The 16,692-nt window shown below is 54.9% G+C and overlaps 1 protein-coding gene across 2 annotated transcripts in view; it reads left to right on the top strand.

The window, feature by feature from the left end:
- The window catches only part of FMNL2 (formin like 2), a 194,968-nt gene that overhangs the window by 157,962 nt on the left and 20,314 nt on the right, over nt 1–16,692 (top strand). The window contains exons 10-16 of one of the 2 annotated variants that reach the window (XM_054177575.1): nt 2,589–2,663; nt 6,393–6,503; nt 7,815–7,964; nt 9,385–9,486; nt 10,746–11,061; nt 12,788–12,991; nt 15,391–15,411. In XM_054177575.1, coding sequence (XP_054033550.1) covers nt 2,589–2,663; nt 6,393–6,503; nt 7,815–7,964; nt 9,385–9,486; nt 10,746–11,061; nt 12,788–12,991; nt 15,391–15,411 — 979 coding nt within the window. The remainder of the gene's footprint in view (nt 1–2,588; nt 2,664–6,392; nt 6,504–7,814; nt 7,965–9,384; nt 9,487–10,745; nt 11,062–12,787; nt 12,992–15,390; nt 15,412–16,692) is intronic. The other variant, XM_054177567.1, reaches the window with a different exon arrangement.

Raw genomic sequence — 16,692 nt, 5'->3', positions numbered from 1 at the left:
GGTCACACTTTCCTTCATGCAGCCCAGGATACACTTGACCCCCAAGTGCAATCTTTTTCCTGAGGACACACTCTTTGTTGCTGAAGGGTGTTTGTTCTCCCTTGTGAGCCTTTGAGGTTCAGCAGGGAAGGCTGAATTACAACTTCAGCAAGCACTGGTGTGTGACTTCATAGCCTGGCTGTGAGGGTTGAGGCTGCTGAGCCTGCATGGAGCCCATGAGTTGTCGCTTGTGGCATTGTGGGCCATGAATATTGATGGTAACATTATCAAACAGCTCATCACAAGCAGCATCCCTCTTCCCTTACAGAGATCCTGGGGCAGGCTTGCTTCCCACTGACGTCAGGTGGTGACCACAAATACCTGAGTGATGACCCCAGTGTGGCAGTTTTGCTTAGGAACGACAGAAGATGCATCACACAGACCACAGTTATGCTTGATTCAGGCAGAGCAGAGCAGAAAGTGTGGTGAGAGGTCACTCAATTTGTGAGCAGCTCAGTTTAGGCCCCACTAACCTCGGGATGACTTCACAGAATGGTTTTGGTTGGAAGATCATTCAGTTCCAATCCCTGTGCCAGGGGCACCATCCACCACCACACCTTCCACCAGCCCAGGTTGCTCAAAGCCTCATCCAGCCTGGCCTTGAACACCTCCAGGGAGGGGACACCCACAGCCTCCCTGGGCAACCTGTTCCAGTGTCTCCCCACCCTCACTGCAAAGAATTCCTTCCTAATCCACTCTAAATCTGCCCTTCTCAAGCTGTGATCCACTCAGTCCTTCAGTCCATGCTGCACCATTTGGGGCCTGCTTTCTATCCCCTCACCTCTGTTCCCTTTTCCTGTCCAACTTTATGACATGCTTTTGGGTTGCTCCAGACCAGCTGTGTGCTGGGAACAGCAGGAGCTGTTGGGTTGCTCCAGACCAGTTGTGTGCTGGGAACAGCAGGAGCTGTTGGGTTGCTCCAGACCAGTTGTGTGCTGGGAAAAGCAGGAGCTGTTGGGTTGCTCCAGACCAGTTGTGTGCTGGGAACAGCAGGAGCTGTTGGGTTGCTCCAGACCAGTTGTGTGCTGGGAACAGCAGGAGCTGTTGGGTTGCTCCAGACCAGCTGTGTGCTGGGAACAGCAGGAGCTGTTGGGTTGCTCCAGACCAGTTGTGTGCTGGGAACAGCAGGAGCTGTTGGGTTGCTCCAGACCAGTTGTGTGCTGGGAACAGCAGGAGCTGTTGGGTTGCTCCAGACCAGTTGTGTGCTGGGAACAGCAGGAGCTGTTGGGTTGCTCCAGACCAGTTGTGTGCTGGGAACAGCAGGAGCTGTTGGGTTGCTCCAGACCAGTTGTGTGCTGGGAACAGCAGGAGCTGTTGGGTTGCTCCAGACCAGCTGTGTGCTGGGAAAAGCAGGAGCTGTTGGGTTGCTCCAGACCAGTTGTGTGCTGGGAACAGCAGGAGCTGTTGGGTTGCTCCAGACCAGTTGTGTGCTGGGAACAGCAGGAGCTGTTGGGTTGCTCCAGACCAGCTGTGTGCTGGGAAAAGCAGGAGCTGTTGGGTTGCTCCAGACCAGCTGTGTGCTGGGAACAGCAGGAGCTGTTGGGTTGCTCCAGACCAGTTGTGTGCTGGGAACAGCAGGAGCTGTTGGGTTGCTCCAGACCAGCTGTGTGCTGGGAAAAGCAGGAGCTGTTGGGTTGCTCCAGACCAGTTGTGTGCTGGGAACAGCAGGAGCTGTTGGGTTGCTCCAGACCAGTTGTGTGCTGGGAACAGCAGGAGCTGTTGGGTTGCTCCAGACCAGTTGTGTGCTGGGAAAAGCAGGAGTGAGCCAGAGAAGCTGCTGGGAAGTACTAGAATTCAAACAATATCCTTAGATCTGCTTCATCTTAGCTCTTGTTTCTCCCTCAAGTTGCTGACACCCCTGTTTGACAGCTCTGGAACTGGGACCAGCTCATAGTTGGGCTGAGGTGGTTCTCACCTTGTTTAGCCCATGATCATTTTCTTTTTATTCCTTCTTTTTGGCATGTTCTGATTTCTATTTATGTTACACTGAATCACAGAAGTTGGAAGAGGCCTTCAAGTTTCTCACGTCCAGCCTTCAACCTAAGACCATGGCCATTAAACATGACACTGACAAGGCAATTCTGAGCTGGGGGAGAGGCTGAGCCTTCCTGCTGCTGCAGTTCTGTTGTGGTCAGGCACAGGCTGCCCAGGGAGGTGGTGGAGTCCCCGTCCCTGGAGGTGTGCAAGAAGCCTGTGGCCATGGCACTTTGGGACATGGCTCAATGGCCATGGTGGTGCTGGGCTGGATGATCTTAGAGGGCTTTTCCACCCCAAATGAGTCTATCCTCCTCTGATTTGTACCATCTGTGGCTACAATTAAATTTTTAGGAGGAAAAGAGATCTAATCCTGTTCTAATGGTGCCTGACCCCTTAGACTTGCAGCACAGTTGATCACCTGTGGCTTCTCCACTGGATTTGTCACGAAGAGGATTTATAACAAGAGTTCTAAGAAACCTGGATGGAGAAGTTCTGGGCAAGCAGCTGAGCTGCTTTTGGGTTGCTTTTCGTGCTCTCTCTGGTTTAACCAGCTCCTGGTGACTGTTTTGTAGGTGTGTGGGGAGAAGCAGCGCTTTGAGAAGCTGATGGAGCACTTCAGGAACGAAGACAACAACATAGACTTCATGGTGAGTGCCCTTTCTCAGCAGCAGGCTGTGGTTGCAGGGTTTGCTGTGTCTGGTCCTGGTGTCACGGGCAGAGATGGAGCTATCTTCTGGTCCTTGGCCTGAAACCACCACAGTGTGATCTTTCTCTGTTCCAAACTGCATAACTTGCCTTTCATTTCTAGTTCCCCTCAAGAAATGCCTCCTGAAGGTAAGAGGATAGTGACCTTTTGGTCCTCTGTGCTGTTTCACTGTGGCAAAGCAGCAGCTTCCGCAGCATCGAGATGCCTGCTCTGTCCCTGTGCCAGCCTCCTCGGAGCCACAGGCAGGGAAGTGTGGCAGAAACCTGCTGCAGCTGCTGGCTGCCCTTATCTGCTGCTGACAAATATAGCAGTAGCTTTGCACCACTTTGGGTTCCTCAATGGGCTGATGCATGATCATTCACCACATCCACTTCCCCTGGAGCACCAGAGGCTTCCACCCACCGACACCAGCGCCGGCTTGCACCTGGGCAGCACGGGAAGGGCACAGGTGGTGGCAGCAGGGCTGAGCTAGGTGGTTACATGTCTGAGAGCCAAAATGCTTCTGCAGCTTTGAAGCCTGTCACAGAATCACAGAATGGTGGGGGTTAGAAGGGACCTCTGCAGATCATGGAGTCCAACCCCCCTGCAAAGCAGGTTCACCTAGAGACTGGTCACGCAGGGACACATCCAGGTGGGTTTTGAATGCCTCCAGAGATGGAAGCTCCACCACCTCTCTGGGCAGCCTGCTCCAGGCCTCCAACACCCTTAAATTAAAGAAGTTCCTCCTCATGTTTAGGTGGAACTTCTCATGGTCAAGTTTGAGCCCATTACCTCTCTAGTTCTGTCACTGGGCACCACTGAGGAGCCTGGTCCCAGGCTATGGCACGTGAGTGCTTGTGTCAGAGGTGTGAGTAATTTAAGTCCTATTTTTAATTAGAAAACTGGCATGGTCTCTGCAGCCCTCCCTTGACCACTTGATGCCCCACATCTGACATGATCCTATTTTGAGGTGAGAGCAGAGCAAGGAGGAGGACTTCTCACCCAGTCGAACTGGCTGGCCTGCGAAGCATCTCCGACACTTTCTACTGTTTTAGGCTGAGCTTGGTGTTAAAAAATTCTTTCTGCCAGGAATTAAGTGCTACAGCTCCTGGTGTGGTGTCTCCTTCAGGCTTTGAAGGCTCTGCTGTCAGTGACTTGCAGCTCTGGTGGCCAAGGGGAAGCTCATGGGACAGAGACTAAAAAGGCAGGTGGTGTGAGGAAGATAGGATGGCCTCTTGCTTCTACTTAGAAAGGAAATTAAAGTTCCAGTGAGCCCTGCAGTTTTATACTCCAGTTAGCAAGCTGCTCTCAGGAACTTAGACACTCAAGATCAAACCTGATGTAGCCCTGGGCAGCCTGATCTAGTTGGAGGTATCTCTGATGACTGCAGGGACCTTGGACAAGATGACCTTTGAGGGGCCCTTCCACCCCAATGCAACCCGTGAACTCCCTGCCAGGTTGCAGTTGGCTTTGTTCCTTGTTCCTGCAGTCCCAGGACAGCAAACATTCCTTTGCTGCAAGAGTGGTCAGGCACAGGCTGCCCAGGGAGGTGGTGGAGTCCCCATCCCTGGAGGTGTGCAAGAAACCTGTGGCCATGGCACTTGGGGACATGGTTTAGTGGCTGTGATGATACTGGGTTGATGGTGGGACTGGTGGGTCTGGTTCTCTGGTTCTCTAAACAACTATTCCTGCAGGACCTGGCTTTCACCCTGCCCTGAATGAAGAAGGCAAGAGGTGTCTGGGAAGCTGTAGCTAGGATTAATCATAGTGATAGAATCATTAAGGTTGGAAAAGACCTCCAAGGCCATCACAGGATCACAGGCTCACAGTATGTTAGAGGTTGGAAGGGACCTCTGAAGATCATCGAGTCCACCCCCGCTGCCAGAGCAGGAGCATAGAATCCAGCACAGGTCACACAGGAACACATCCAGATGGGGCTGGAAAGGCTCCAGAGAAGGAGACTCCACAACCCCTCTGGGCAGCCTGTTCCAGTGCTCTGTGACCCTCCCAGTGAAGAAGTTCCTCCTCATGTTGAGGTGGAACCTCCTGTGCTGGAGTTTCTATCCACTGCCCCTTGTCCTATCCCAGGGTGCAAGTGAGCAGAGCCTGTCCCCTCCTTCTTGACCCTCAGCCCTCAGGTATTGATGAACATTGATTAAATCCCCTCTCAGTCTTGTCTTCTCCAGACTGATGGTCCAACCATCAACCCAACACTTCCATGGCCACTAGACCATGCCCCAAAGTGAAATCCCAGGGATCAAGAGGGAGGAATTAGCAAGAACAAGGCAGGAGGATTTTGGAGAGGGTTCCTGCTGTTGACATTGGGTTCATTCCTTTGGAAAGCCACTTGCTTAGGTCAGTTTTCTGAGACTTGATTATTCCTTGGCTGGGTACATGAGGATCTGAGAAAGGAACTGAGAATTTGGCTCTAGTGCTGAGAGAGGCAAAGCAAAAGCACTTTTGGAATAGGGGCATTTGGCTCTGGGCTGTATGACCAGCAGGGTTCAGCTGGTGAAGGCCAGCACCAGCACTAGGAGGAACCTGGTTCACCACAGGAACTGGAAAGAGCCCTACAAAGACTCAACCTAAAGTTAGGTTTCCAACTGCATGGTTGGGTTAGTTGTGTGAGAGATGGGTGCACGCTGAGAGGGAAGGTTGAGGCATCAGAAGAGCTGCTGGAAGTCTTTAGACCATCTTCCATCTTCTCTTTCTTGGGATTTGTAGCCAGATTCCTGCTGCTCTGCAGGAGGTTTCCCTCACTGCTCCTTCTGCTCATCACCTGCTTCACTCGAGAGTCTCTTCCTCCTTCCCTCCCCTGGGCTTGGATGAGTTTGGATCCCAGCTCTGTGGTTATAGGGAATGGACTGAAGGTTGAGGAGGGGAGAATGAGGCTGGAGATTGGAAAGACATTCTTTAGAGTAACAGTGGTGAGACACTGGAACAGGCTGCCCAGGGAGGTCATGGATAACCCCTCCCTGGAGATGTTCAAGGGCCAGGTTGGGTGAGACCTTGAGCAACCTGGGCTAGTGGGAGGTGTCCCTGCCCATGGCACGGGGGTTGGAACCAGATGATCTTTAAGCTCCCTTCCAACCCAAGCCCTTCAAGGATTCTAAGAATCAATCTAAGATTCTGTGGTTCTTCAACTCCTAGAATGGTTTGGGTTGGAAGGGACCTGGAAGATCATCTAGCTCCAGCTCCCCTGCCATGATCTGGTCCCTTATTCAGCACAGCTTGGGAAATGTGCTTTCTTCAAGGCAACAAAGGACCTTCTGTGAAAGTCCAGTTTCCTAACTGGGGGATTCTAGTTGCAAAATCCCTTCCTTTTTTTTGTTGAGGCCATTTGAGGAGCAGTTGTTTTCTTTAGAGCTTGTGTGTGCTCCTAGGATGTCTGGCTCTGCAGGCTGGCATGGAAGGCATTCACCAGCACGCAGTAAAGGTGGACTCAGCAGACATGACTTCATTTCTGGCCCCCATGTTTGACTTTATCACGGCAAACAAACACCCCACAAGGCCCAGTGCAGCACCAGCTGCTGAGGAGCAGAGCAGAGTTTCCCTTCAGAGTAAAGCAGAAGGAAATGTGCTCATTTGCTGTGGCTGACCCCCGGGAGAGCTTGCTCCAACCCCGCTGCTGAGGCTTTTCAGGGGGGGCTGTGTCATCACCTCCTCTCACATCCAACTGTTCTCCTTGTAGGTGGCCTGCATGCAGTTCATCAACATCGTGGTCCACTCAGTGGAGGACATGAACTTCAGAGTCCACCTCCAGTATGAGTTCACAAAGCTTGGCCTGGATGAGTATCTGGACGTGAGTATGAGACAGATCTCCACCGCCTCGCACTGTGGATCTGCCCCCCAGCCCCCCACCTGCAGCCATGGTGGCTCCACACCACATCCCTACTGCCCAGCTTGGGCCTTCAACCTCCTTAAAACCTTCTCACCCAAGGGCTTTTGGGAGGGCAGAGCAGGGTTGTGTCATTGTGCCTGCCAAAAGCGCAGTGCCTTGGCTGCTGGCTGGGGGCTGTGGCCTGGAGCCACCCCTGCAGAGGACAAGTCAGCTGCAATTACAGGCTGGGAGCTAAATTTGTAGCTCCTTCATATAACAAAGGGAGGATGAACCACAGCTTGTCCTCACCCATGCCACGTCCCTGACCTCCAGCTGGGGGCTGCAGCCCTTGTGCTGTCCCCAGCTCAGGTGCCACCAGGGTCACCTCTGTCTCTCTGTGAGAAAATCCTCCTTTGAGCTTTGATGGCCAGGAGGTTTCTGCTGCCCTGTGGGAATGCTCTCAGAAGAAAGCTGCTGCTACATTTCCTCTCTTGGATCTTTCTCTCTCCCTGTCCCTGCCTTGGGAGCTCACACATGAGAACAGAGGTCAGGCTGACAAAGGGATCACAGAGTCATGGAGTGATTTAGGTTAGATGAGACCCCTAAAGTCATCAAATCCAGCTGTTAACCCAGCACTGCCAGGTCACCACTCTCCCTCAGCACCACATCTACACGGCTTTGACACCCCTCCAGGGATGGGGACTCCACCACTGCCCTGGACAGCCTGGGCAGGGCCTTGACAACCCTTTTGGGGAAGAAATTCTTCCTCATGTCCAACCTAATCCTCCCCAATGCAACTTGAGGCCATTTCCTCTTGTTCCTTGGGAGAAGACACCGAGCCCACCTGGCTCCAACCTTTCAGGGACTTGTAGAAGGCAATGAGGTCTCCCCTCAGCCTCCTCTTCTCCACACTAAACACCCCCAGTTCCCTCAGCTGCTCCTCACCAGCCCTGTTCTCCAGACCCTTCCCCAGCTTCCCTGCTCTTGTCTGGACCCACTCCAGCCCCTCAGACTCCTTTTTGGAGTGAGGGGCCCAAAACTGAGCCCAGTATTTGAGGTGTGGCCTAACCAGTGCCCAGTGCAGAGGGACAATCACTGCCCTGGTCCTGCTGGCCTTGGTATTGCTGATCCAAACCACGACCCCAACTCATGGTGAACTGTGAGAGGTTCTCCTCTCACAGGGTGGGAGTGGCCTGAGCTCCCACCAGTGCCCACTCCCTCTGCTGCCTGTGGTGGTGGTGCTGTGAAGGGCCAGCAGTGGGGAGTGACACCTTGGTGTTGTTGGCTCTGCAGAAGCTGAAGCACACAGAGAGTGACAAACTGCAGGTGCAAATCCAGGCTTACCTGGACAACGTTTTCGATGTGGGAGCTCTGCTGGAGGATGCTGAGACCAAGAATGCAGCCCTGGAAAGAGTTGAAGAACTGGAAGAGAACATTTCCCATGTGAGTACCACACTTGGTCACCTTTGCTTCTGGAGCAGTTCAGAGCCTGCTCTGTGCAGGGCCTTTGCTACCTGCCCGTTGCGGGAGGTGGAAGCACAGGAGCAGAAGGGTTGCAGCCTTTGGGGTGAGGGTCACTTAGGAGAAGCCCTGGGGCTGCTGTGCTTCAGTTTGGGAGGAATAATCAGATTTTTGGCAAATGGAGGAATCTGGGAGACCTCAGGCAGGTAAAATTCCCGAGTGCTTTCATGCTGTGTTCTGAACCTCACATCACTAAGTGGTTTGGGTTAGAAGGGACCTTTAATGCTCATCTAGTCTGACTCTCCTGCAGTCAGCAGGGACCTCTGCACCTCGAGCAGGTTGCTCAGAGCCCCAGACAACCTGACCTGCAGTGGTTCCAGGGATGGGGCACCTACCACCTCTCTGGGACACCTTCTCCAGCTTACCTTGTGTCAGTGGGGGTGGTGATGATGGAAAAAGCCAACCAAAGCCAAGGGACTTTCAGATCCTGGGCAAAAAACAAATTGAAAGACCATTGAGGAAAACCCCAAATGGACTCTTTACTTCATTGCTAATCTAATTGGCCTCGTTAGGAGAGGTGATATTTATGGGTTCCACCATTCCAGCATCAGCTGGGTTTGCATTGTGGTGTTTCTATAAGGTTTGGGATTTCAGATCAGACTTAGTGTGTGTGAAGATGGTTCTATTTTTATACAGTCATAGAATGCTGGGGGTTGGAAGTGACCTCCTGAGATCACCCACAGCAGCTTGCCCAGCAGCACAATGCCCAGCTGGGTTTGGAAGCTCTCCACACAAGGAGACTCCACAACCTCTCTGGGCAGCCTGCTCCAGGCCTCCAGCACCCTCACACCAAACAACTTTCTCCTCATCTTCAGATGGAGCCTCCTGGCTTCCAGTTTGTGCCCAGTGCCCCTTGTCCTGCCCCTGGGCACCACTGACAAGAGTCTGTGCCTTTCTTCTTGACAGCAACCCCTCAGATATTTCTAAACATTCACAAGATGCCCTCTCAGTCTTCTCTTCTGCAGGCTCAAGAGCCCCAGTGCAGAGCAGGGTTTGTCACCTGGGCAGCTTCATAGCTGCAGTCCAGCCAGGTTGTATGCTGGCCACAGCTGAAGGAGATTGCCATGGAGGTTCCATCTTTGGAGGAATCTCACAGGAACCATCTCATTTCTCAAGGACAGACTTCAGGGTTTGGTGGAATATCAATAGTGGTGTTCATAGAATCAATAAGGTTGGAAAAGACCTCAGAGATCATCAAGTCCAACCTGTCACCCAGCAGCTCATGACTGACTAAGCCATGGCTTCAAGTGCCACGTGTTGGTGCTCCGAGAGCTGTTCCTGGTGTTTGGCTGAGAAAATTCCTGTTCCCCACTTGCAAAACCTCTTCTCTTCTCAATGCCAGTTATCTGAAAAGCTCCAAGACACAGAGAACGAAGCCATGGCCAAGATTGTGGAGCTGGAGAAGCAGCTGATGCAAAGGAACAAAGAGCTGGACGTGATTCGGGTGAGTGCGACGGCAAACCTCAGCCTGGGTGCCACGCTCCGGGGGAGCCATCTCCTGTCTGCTTGGTGGCTGGCAGGTAGCAGCTCTGGGACCAGTGACCTCTGCTAGCTCCCTGAAGTTGAACCTAGGGCACATGTCAAGGAGAATCATTTGTGTGCACTCAAAGAGGGACGTAAACCCTTTGGAACATGCCAGGAGGTGAGGGAATGGCTCAGGTGCCTCTCGTCACTCAGGTCTGTAGTGTCTGTTTGGAGCTGCATGTGTGGAAAGGTGTTGAAGGTGGACCTGGAGTCCTTCAGACTTGGGCTGTTCAGCAGCAGGACAGGATCATAGAATCATAAAACGGTTTGGGCTGGAACAGACCTTAAAGATCATCCAGTTCCAGCCTCTCTGCCATGGGCAGGGACACCTTCCACCAGCCCAGGTTGCTCAAGTCCTCATCCAGCCTGGCCTTGAACACTTCCAGGGAGGGGACATCCCCAGCCTCCCTGGGCAACCTGTTCCAGGGTCTCCCCACCCTCCCTGGAAAGATTAAAGACCCATAAGAAGTGGGAGGCATCATGAAGAAGCAGTGATAGCCACAGGTGAGCTTCCTCCTAGGACTCAGTCCCTGGGACAAACAGGGGCTGAATTCTTCCTCTCCACCAAAGATGCAGAGTTGGCATCAGAGGTCATTGCTGGGTTGAGCTTTGGGCTTTGATCATAGAATCAATAAGGTTGGAAAAGACCTCAGAGATCATCCAGTCCAACCTGTCACCCAGCACCTCATGACTAACTAAACCATGGCTTCAAGTGCCACATCCAATCCCCTCTTGAACACCTCCAGGGATGGTGACTCCACCACCTCCCTGGGCAGCACATTCCCATGGCCAATCTCTCTTGCTGGGAAGAACTTTCTCCTCACCTCCAGCCTAGACCTCCCCTGGCATAGCTTGAGACTGTGTCCTCTTGTTCTGGTGCTGGTTGCTTGGCAGAAGAGACCAACCCCCACCTGGCTACAACCTCCCTTCAGGTAGCTGTAGACAGCAAGAAGGTCTCCCCTGAGCCTCCTCTTCTGCAGGCTAAGCAACCCCAGCTCCCTCAGCCTCTCCTCACAGGGCTGTGCTCCAGACCCCTCCCCAGCCTCGTTGCCCTTCTCTGGCCATGTTCAAGTGTCTCAAGGTCCTTCTTAATTCATCCAGTGCCAGGTTGCTGTTTCTGGCCTTGATGTTCTGCTCTGTGAGCAGAAGTGAGAATTCCTCCTTTCTGGGCCCTCTTAGGAAATCTACAAAGATGCAAACACCCAGGTGCACACCTTGAGGAAAATGGTGAAGGAGAAGGAGGAAGCCATCCAGCGGCAGTCAACGCTGGAGAAGAAGATCCACGAGCTGGAGAAGCAAGGAACCATTAAGATCCAGAAGAAAGGGGATGGTGACATCTCCATCCTGCCCGTCGCTCTGGCCTCTGGGATGGTGCCAGCAGGGGCAGAGGTGGTGGCTGGCACCTGCGTGGCACCGGTGGCCGGAGCCGCGTCCTCGGTACCTTTGCCGCCACCTCCCCCACCCTTGCCCAGCTTAGCAGCGGCAGCTGAGGCAGGTAAGAGGCTTTGTGCCTGCCTGGGCCGACCTGGAGCTGCAGTTGGTCGTGCAGGGGACAGGCACAGCAGCCTCTGGCTGCCCCAGCCACCTTCAGCTGGAGCCAGCCGTGAGCTCGTGGCACCTCGCGGGCACCTTGAGGGCCTCGCTGTCACGCGTGGGCGGCCTCCACGCCAGTCTGAGCGCTGCAGCTGGTGGACATCTCCCACCTTCAGCCACAGCAGCACCTTGAGGAGTGCTGCACCCGGCGCTGGGGCGCAGGGGAGTTGGTGGAGAGGAGATGTATGGTGGGGGACAAGGTGGCTGCTGTGCCTTCTCCCGAGGGTGCTGTGCCTTCTCCCGTGGGTGCTGTGCCTTCTCCAGTGGGTGCTGTGCCTTCTCCTGTGGGTGCTGTGCCTTCTCCCGTGGGTGCTGTGCCTTCTCCTGTGGGTGCTGTGCCTTCTCCTGTGGGTGCTGTGCCTTCTCCCGAGGGTGCTGTGCCTTCTCCCGTGGGTGCTGTGCCTTCTCCCGTGGGTGCTGTGCCTTCTCCTGTGGGTGCTGTGCCTTCTCCCGTGGGTGCTGTGCCTTCTCCCGTGGGTGCTGTGCCTTCTCCTGTGGGTGCTGTGCCTTCTCCCGTGGGTGCTGTGCCTTCTCCAGTGGGTGCTGTGCCTTCTCCTGTGGGTGCTGTGCCTTCTCCCGAGGGTGCTGTGCCTTCTCCCGTGGGTGCTGTGCCTTCTCCCGTGGGTGCTGTGCCTTCTCCAGTGGGTGCTGTGCCTTCTCCTGTGGGTGCTGTGCCTTCTCCCGAGGGTGCTGTGCCTTCTCCCATGGGTGCAGTGCCTTCCCCCGTGGGTGCAGTGCCTTCTCCCATGGGTGCTGTGCCTTCTCCCGTGGGTGCAGGGACTTCTCCCGTGGGTGCTGTGCCTTCTCCCATGGGTGCTGTGCCTTCTCCTGTGGGTGCTGTGCCTTCTCCCATGGGTGCAGTGCCTTCTCCCGTGGGTGCTGTGCCTTCTCCCATGGGTGCTGTGCCTTCTCCCGTGGGTGCTGTGCCTTCTCCCGTGGGTGCAGTGCCTTCTCCCGAGGGTGCTGTGCCTTCTCCCGTGGGTGCAGGGACTTCTCCCGTGGGTGCTGTGCCTTCTCCCATGGGTGCTGTGCCTTCTCCCGTGGGTGCTGTGCCTTCTCCCGTGGGTGCTGTGCCTTCTCCCATGGGTGCTGTGCCTTCTCCCATGGGTGCAGTGCCTTCTCCCGTGGGTGCTGTGCCTTCTCCCGTGGGTGCAGTGCCTTCTCCCATGGGTGCTGTGCCTTCTCCCATGGGTGCAGTGCCTTCTCCCGAGGGTGCTGTGCCTTCTCCCGTGGGTGCAGGGACTTCTCCCGTGGGTGCTGTGCCTTCTCCCATGGGTGCTGTGCCTTCTCCCGTGGGTGCTGTGCCTTCTCCCGTGGGTGCAGTGCCTTCTCCCGAGGGTGCTGTGCCTTCTCCCGTGGGTGCAGGGACTTCTCCCGTGGGTGCTGTGCCTTCTCCCATGGGTGCTGTGCCTTCTCCCGTGGGTGCTGTGCCTTCTCCCGTGGGTGCTGTGCCTTCTCCCATGGGTGCTGTGCCTTCTCCCATGGGTGCAGTGCCTTCTCCCGTGGGTGCTGTGCCTTCTCCCGTGGGTGCTGTGCCTTCTCCCGTGGGTGCAGTGCCTTCCCCCGTGGGTGCAGGGACATCTTGACCAGAGCTCCTGGCAATGTCTCCTTTTTGCTCCCCGTGCCAGTGCCAAACGGTCCTGTGTCGGTGTCGGTACCGATGGTGCCTCCGCCGCCTCCGCCTCCTCCGCCGCCTCCGCCGCCGCCTCCTCTCCCAGGCCCGTCTTTGGAGATGGCTCCTGCAGCTCCACTGCCCCCACCACCCCCACCATCAGCCCCTCCCCTGCCTGGGACAGCCTCTCCCACCGTGGTCTTCAACTCAGGGCTTGCAGGTAAGCCACCCAAGCGTCTCCTTGGCGTGCTGCTGGAGTCAGGCAAGGCAGGGCCAGGGCAGCTGGGCTGGAGTGGGGATGGCACTGAGGAGGGACTCCATTGCTTAGCCACCTACAGAACACCCCTGATCTCTTGGTGGTGATGTACTGAGAGAGGTTTGCAGCAGGGCTGTGATCAGTGGTGGTGAGTCTAGTTGGACACCTGTAGCTCGTGGTGTTCCCCAGAGTTCAGGACTGGGTCCAGTCTTGTTCAACATCTTCCATCAGTGCCCTGGATGAAGGGACAGGGTGGACCCTTGGTCATTTTGTCAGCAGTGGCTGGCACCCCATCAGGCTGTGCCATCCAGAGTGACCTGGACAGGCTGGAGAGTTGGGTGGAAGTTCCCCAAGTGCAAGTGTAGGGTCTGCACCTGGGGAGGAAGAACCCCCTGCAGTAGGACAGGTGAGGGGCTGAGCTGCTGGGAAGCAGCTCAGCAAAGAAGAACCTGGCAGTGCTGGTGAACAAGTTCCCCATGAGCCAGCAATGTGCTCTTGTGGCCAAGAAGGCAAATGGGCTCCTAGGGTGCCTTGAGAAGAATGTGGACAGCAGGTCCTCCCCCTCTACCCTGCCCTAGTGAGTGTCCTCTGGAGTGTTCTGGGCTCCCCAGCTCAAGAGAGACAGGGAACTGCTGGAGAGAGTCCAGGGGAGGCTGCAAAGATGCTGAGGGGCCTGGAGCATCTCTGTGAGGAGCAAAGGCTGAGAGCCCTGGGGCTGTGGAGCCTGCATAAGAGCAGCCCCAGAGGGGATCTGAGCAATGCTCAGCAAGAGCTAAAGGAGCTGTGGGGGGCAAGAGGCTGGGGCCAGACTCTTGGTAGTGGTGCCCAGGGACAGGATGAGGGGGAGCAGGCACAAAGTAGAACCCAGGAGGTTCCATCTGAAGATGAGGAGAAAGTTGTTTGGTGTGAGGGTGCTGGAGGCCTGGAGCAGGCTGCCCAGAGAGGTTGTGGAGTCTCCTTCTCTGGAGAACCTCCAAAGCCCCCTGGCCATTGTGCTGCTGGGCAAGCTGCTGTGGGTGCCCCTGGTGTAGCAGGTCCCTTCCAGCCTCACCATGCTGGGGTTGTCTGAACAAGGGTTTCTCAAGCAAACCCTTTTGGTTTGGTCTGGAGGACCTGGCTTCAGGGAAACTAAAGGCATTGCCAAAAATGCTTTTCAAACATGATCAATTTTGGCTTTTAAGCAAAGGAAATGTGGCTTGGAAAGAAACACAAAGCCCCATGGCTTGGATTCCTTCTGAGAGCTCAGTGTGGAAATCTCTGTGCTAGAAAATGGCAAATTTGTCAGGTTATGGGGGAAGGAAGTAAAATTTCCTGCCTGCCTTTAATCCTGCTTTTATTCACTGCCTGACACTTGCTGAGCTACTAAATGCTAATTGGCATCGTGCTTCTTCCCCCCAGGAGACCTCAAGAGCTTGATATGAACCCAGAAAGAGCTCTGATTAATAGCTCTTCTGATTTCTGCTTCCCCCCACTGCCCCCTCCTGCAAACTCATTATTAATTATTCCAGCTTTTCAATTATTCCAGCTCTGAAAGCCAAAAGCATCATGGAGGCAGGGGAGCCCAGGGTGTGCTGCCAAAAAAAGACCAAGCACAAAAGGCAGCACACAGCTGAGACACTTGGAGCAGGCTGCCCAGGGAGGCTGTGGATGTCCCCTCCCTGGAGGTGTTCAAGGCCAGGCTGGGTGAGGCCTTGGGCAAGCTGAGCTAGTGGAAGGTGTCCCATGGAACCAGATGATCCTCAAGGCCCCTTCCAAACCACTCTGGGGTTCTGTGATCCCTCTGGTTGGGTTTGGCAGAGCTGGGAGTGGTCCTACCTGAGTGACAGCAGTGCTGGATGTGGTGGTGCTCAGGGGAACCTCAGAGGAGGGCACAGGAGCTGCCAAGAGTCACCAAGGTTGTGCCAGCAGCTGCCCAGACACTGTGCCTGATGCCTCTGTTGTATTAAGTGGGGACAGGAGTCTTGCTTCTGCCCATGGCTCCTCTGAGCTTCACCAGCAGCACAGGGAACCCCCCCACAGGCAAGGTGCTTCCTTGGGGGCTTGGTTGAGTTGTGCAAAGCAAGGTGAGATGAGTGTTTTGTTCCTCAGTGTGTCAGGAGAGAGGGGAAGAGCCAAGGCAGCTTCTGTCAGTAGGGTGGCTGCTCAGGAAGGAGCACTTCTAGTGGTCATGGCAGTGCTGGGAGAAGGTTGGACTTGATGATCTTTGAGGTCTTTTCCAATCTTAATGATTCTATCACTCCTCCCTCAGGGCAGGAACCTACTGGGTCAGAGGGGAAGCCAATAAAGTTAACAATTCTTTGCTTTTCTGACCATTACTAACAGGTTTTTGTGTTTTTTCTCTGTTCTTTCTGCTTCCTGGTCAGATGGACCAATCAAGCTCTTCTGTAGGTTGCTTTCTGCTAAGTATTTCCCTTCCTCTCCATGTTTCCCTCTGTGCTGTGCCTGTGGGCTCGTGTGGGTGCTGGGGAGTGGGGAGGCAGGTCCAGGTTGGCCTGAGCTGGAGCATGCAGTAGCTCTGGGGATGCTGCCAGCCACCAGGATTTGGAAGCCAGGAGGCCCTGGTTCAGCAAAGCACCTCAGCAAGTCATGAAGAGATGAGGTTTCCTTGGAGCCATCCTCAACACCAGGCACACCATGTCTGGGGTTTCCCACTGAGAACAACTCCTGGGAATATCACCTCAGGGCTCTGTGATGGAGGAGGAAGGGAAACTTGAACTGGCCCACAAAGCCATTAGCTTCCTTTCCTCCTGGTCTTAGGTTCATGAGCCAGCAGTGTGCACTTGCAGCCCACAAAGCCAACCAGAGCCTGGGCTGCAGCAAGAGCAGCAGAGCCAGCAGGGCCAGGGAGGTGATTCTCCCCCTCTGCTCCACTCTGCTGAGACCCCACCTGGAGCACTGTGTCCAGTTCTGGAGCCCCTAGCACAGGAAGGAGCTGGAGGTGCTGGAAGGTGTCCAGAGAAGGGCCATGAGGATGAGCAGAGGGCTGGAGCTGCTCTGCTATGAGGACAGACTGAGGGAGCTGGGGCTGTTCAGTCTGGAGAGGAGAAGGCTCTGAGGAGACCTCATTGTGGCCTTCCAGGATCTGAAGGGGGCTCCAAGAAAGCTGGGGAGGGACTTTTGAGGGTGTCAGGGAGGGATAGCACTGGGGGGAATGGAACCAAATTAGAAATGAGTAGATTGAGATTGGATGTGAGGAAGAAGTTGTTCCCCATGAGGGTGGTGAGAGCCTGGCACAGGTTGCCCAGGGAGGTGGTGGAAGCCTCCTGCCTGGAGGTGTTTGCAGCCAGGCTGGATGTGGCTGTGAGCAACCTGCTGTAGTGTGAGGTGTCCCTGGCCATGGCAGGGGCTTGGAACCTGCTGATCCTTGAGGTCCTTTCCCACCCTAACACTTCTATGTTCTATGATGGTTGGACTTGATGGTCTTAGAGGTCTTTTCCAGCCTTCATGATTCTAAGTCTCTGCAGAATGAGCCTCACACAATTCTTGCTGTGAAAGTGGAATGACAGGGCAGGAGAAATCACTCACTCAGGGCTGGTGCTCCCCCTGAAAGAGGTCATCCCTGTCCTGGCAAACCCATACACAGAGAACTGTTAGAGGAAAGCCAGATAATGAGTTGCTGAAGTGCTTTGCTACCTGGGACCTGTCTGTCCATCTCCTGAAACCAC

This window comes from Dryobates pubescens, chromosome 2 (genome assembly GCF_014839835.1).
Source record: "Dryobates pubescens isolate bDryPub1 chromosome 2, bDryPub1.pri, whole genome shotgun sequence".
Taxonomy (NCBI): Eukaryota; Metazoa; Chordata; class Aves; order Piciformes; family Picidae; genus Dryobates; species Dryobates pubescens.
Note: the sequence above shows the minus strand (reverse complement) of the source record. Positions and strands in the feature narration are given on the sequence as shown.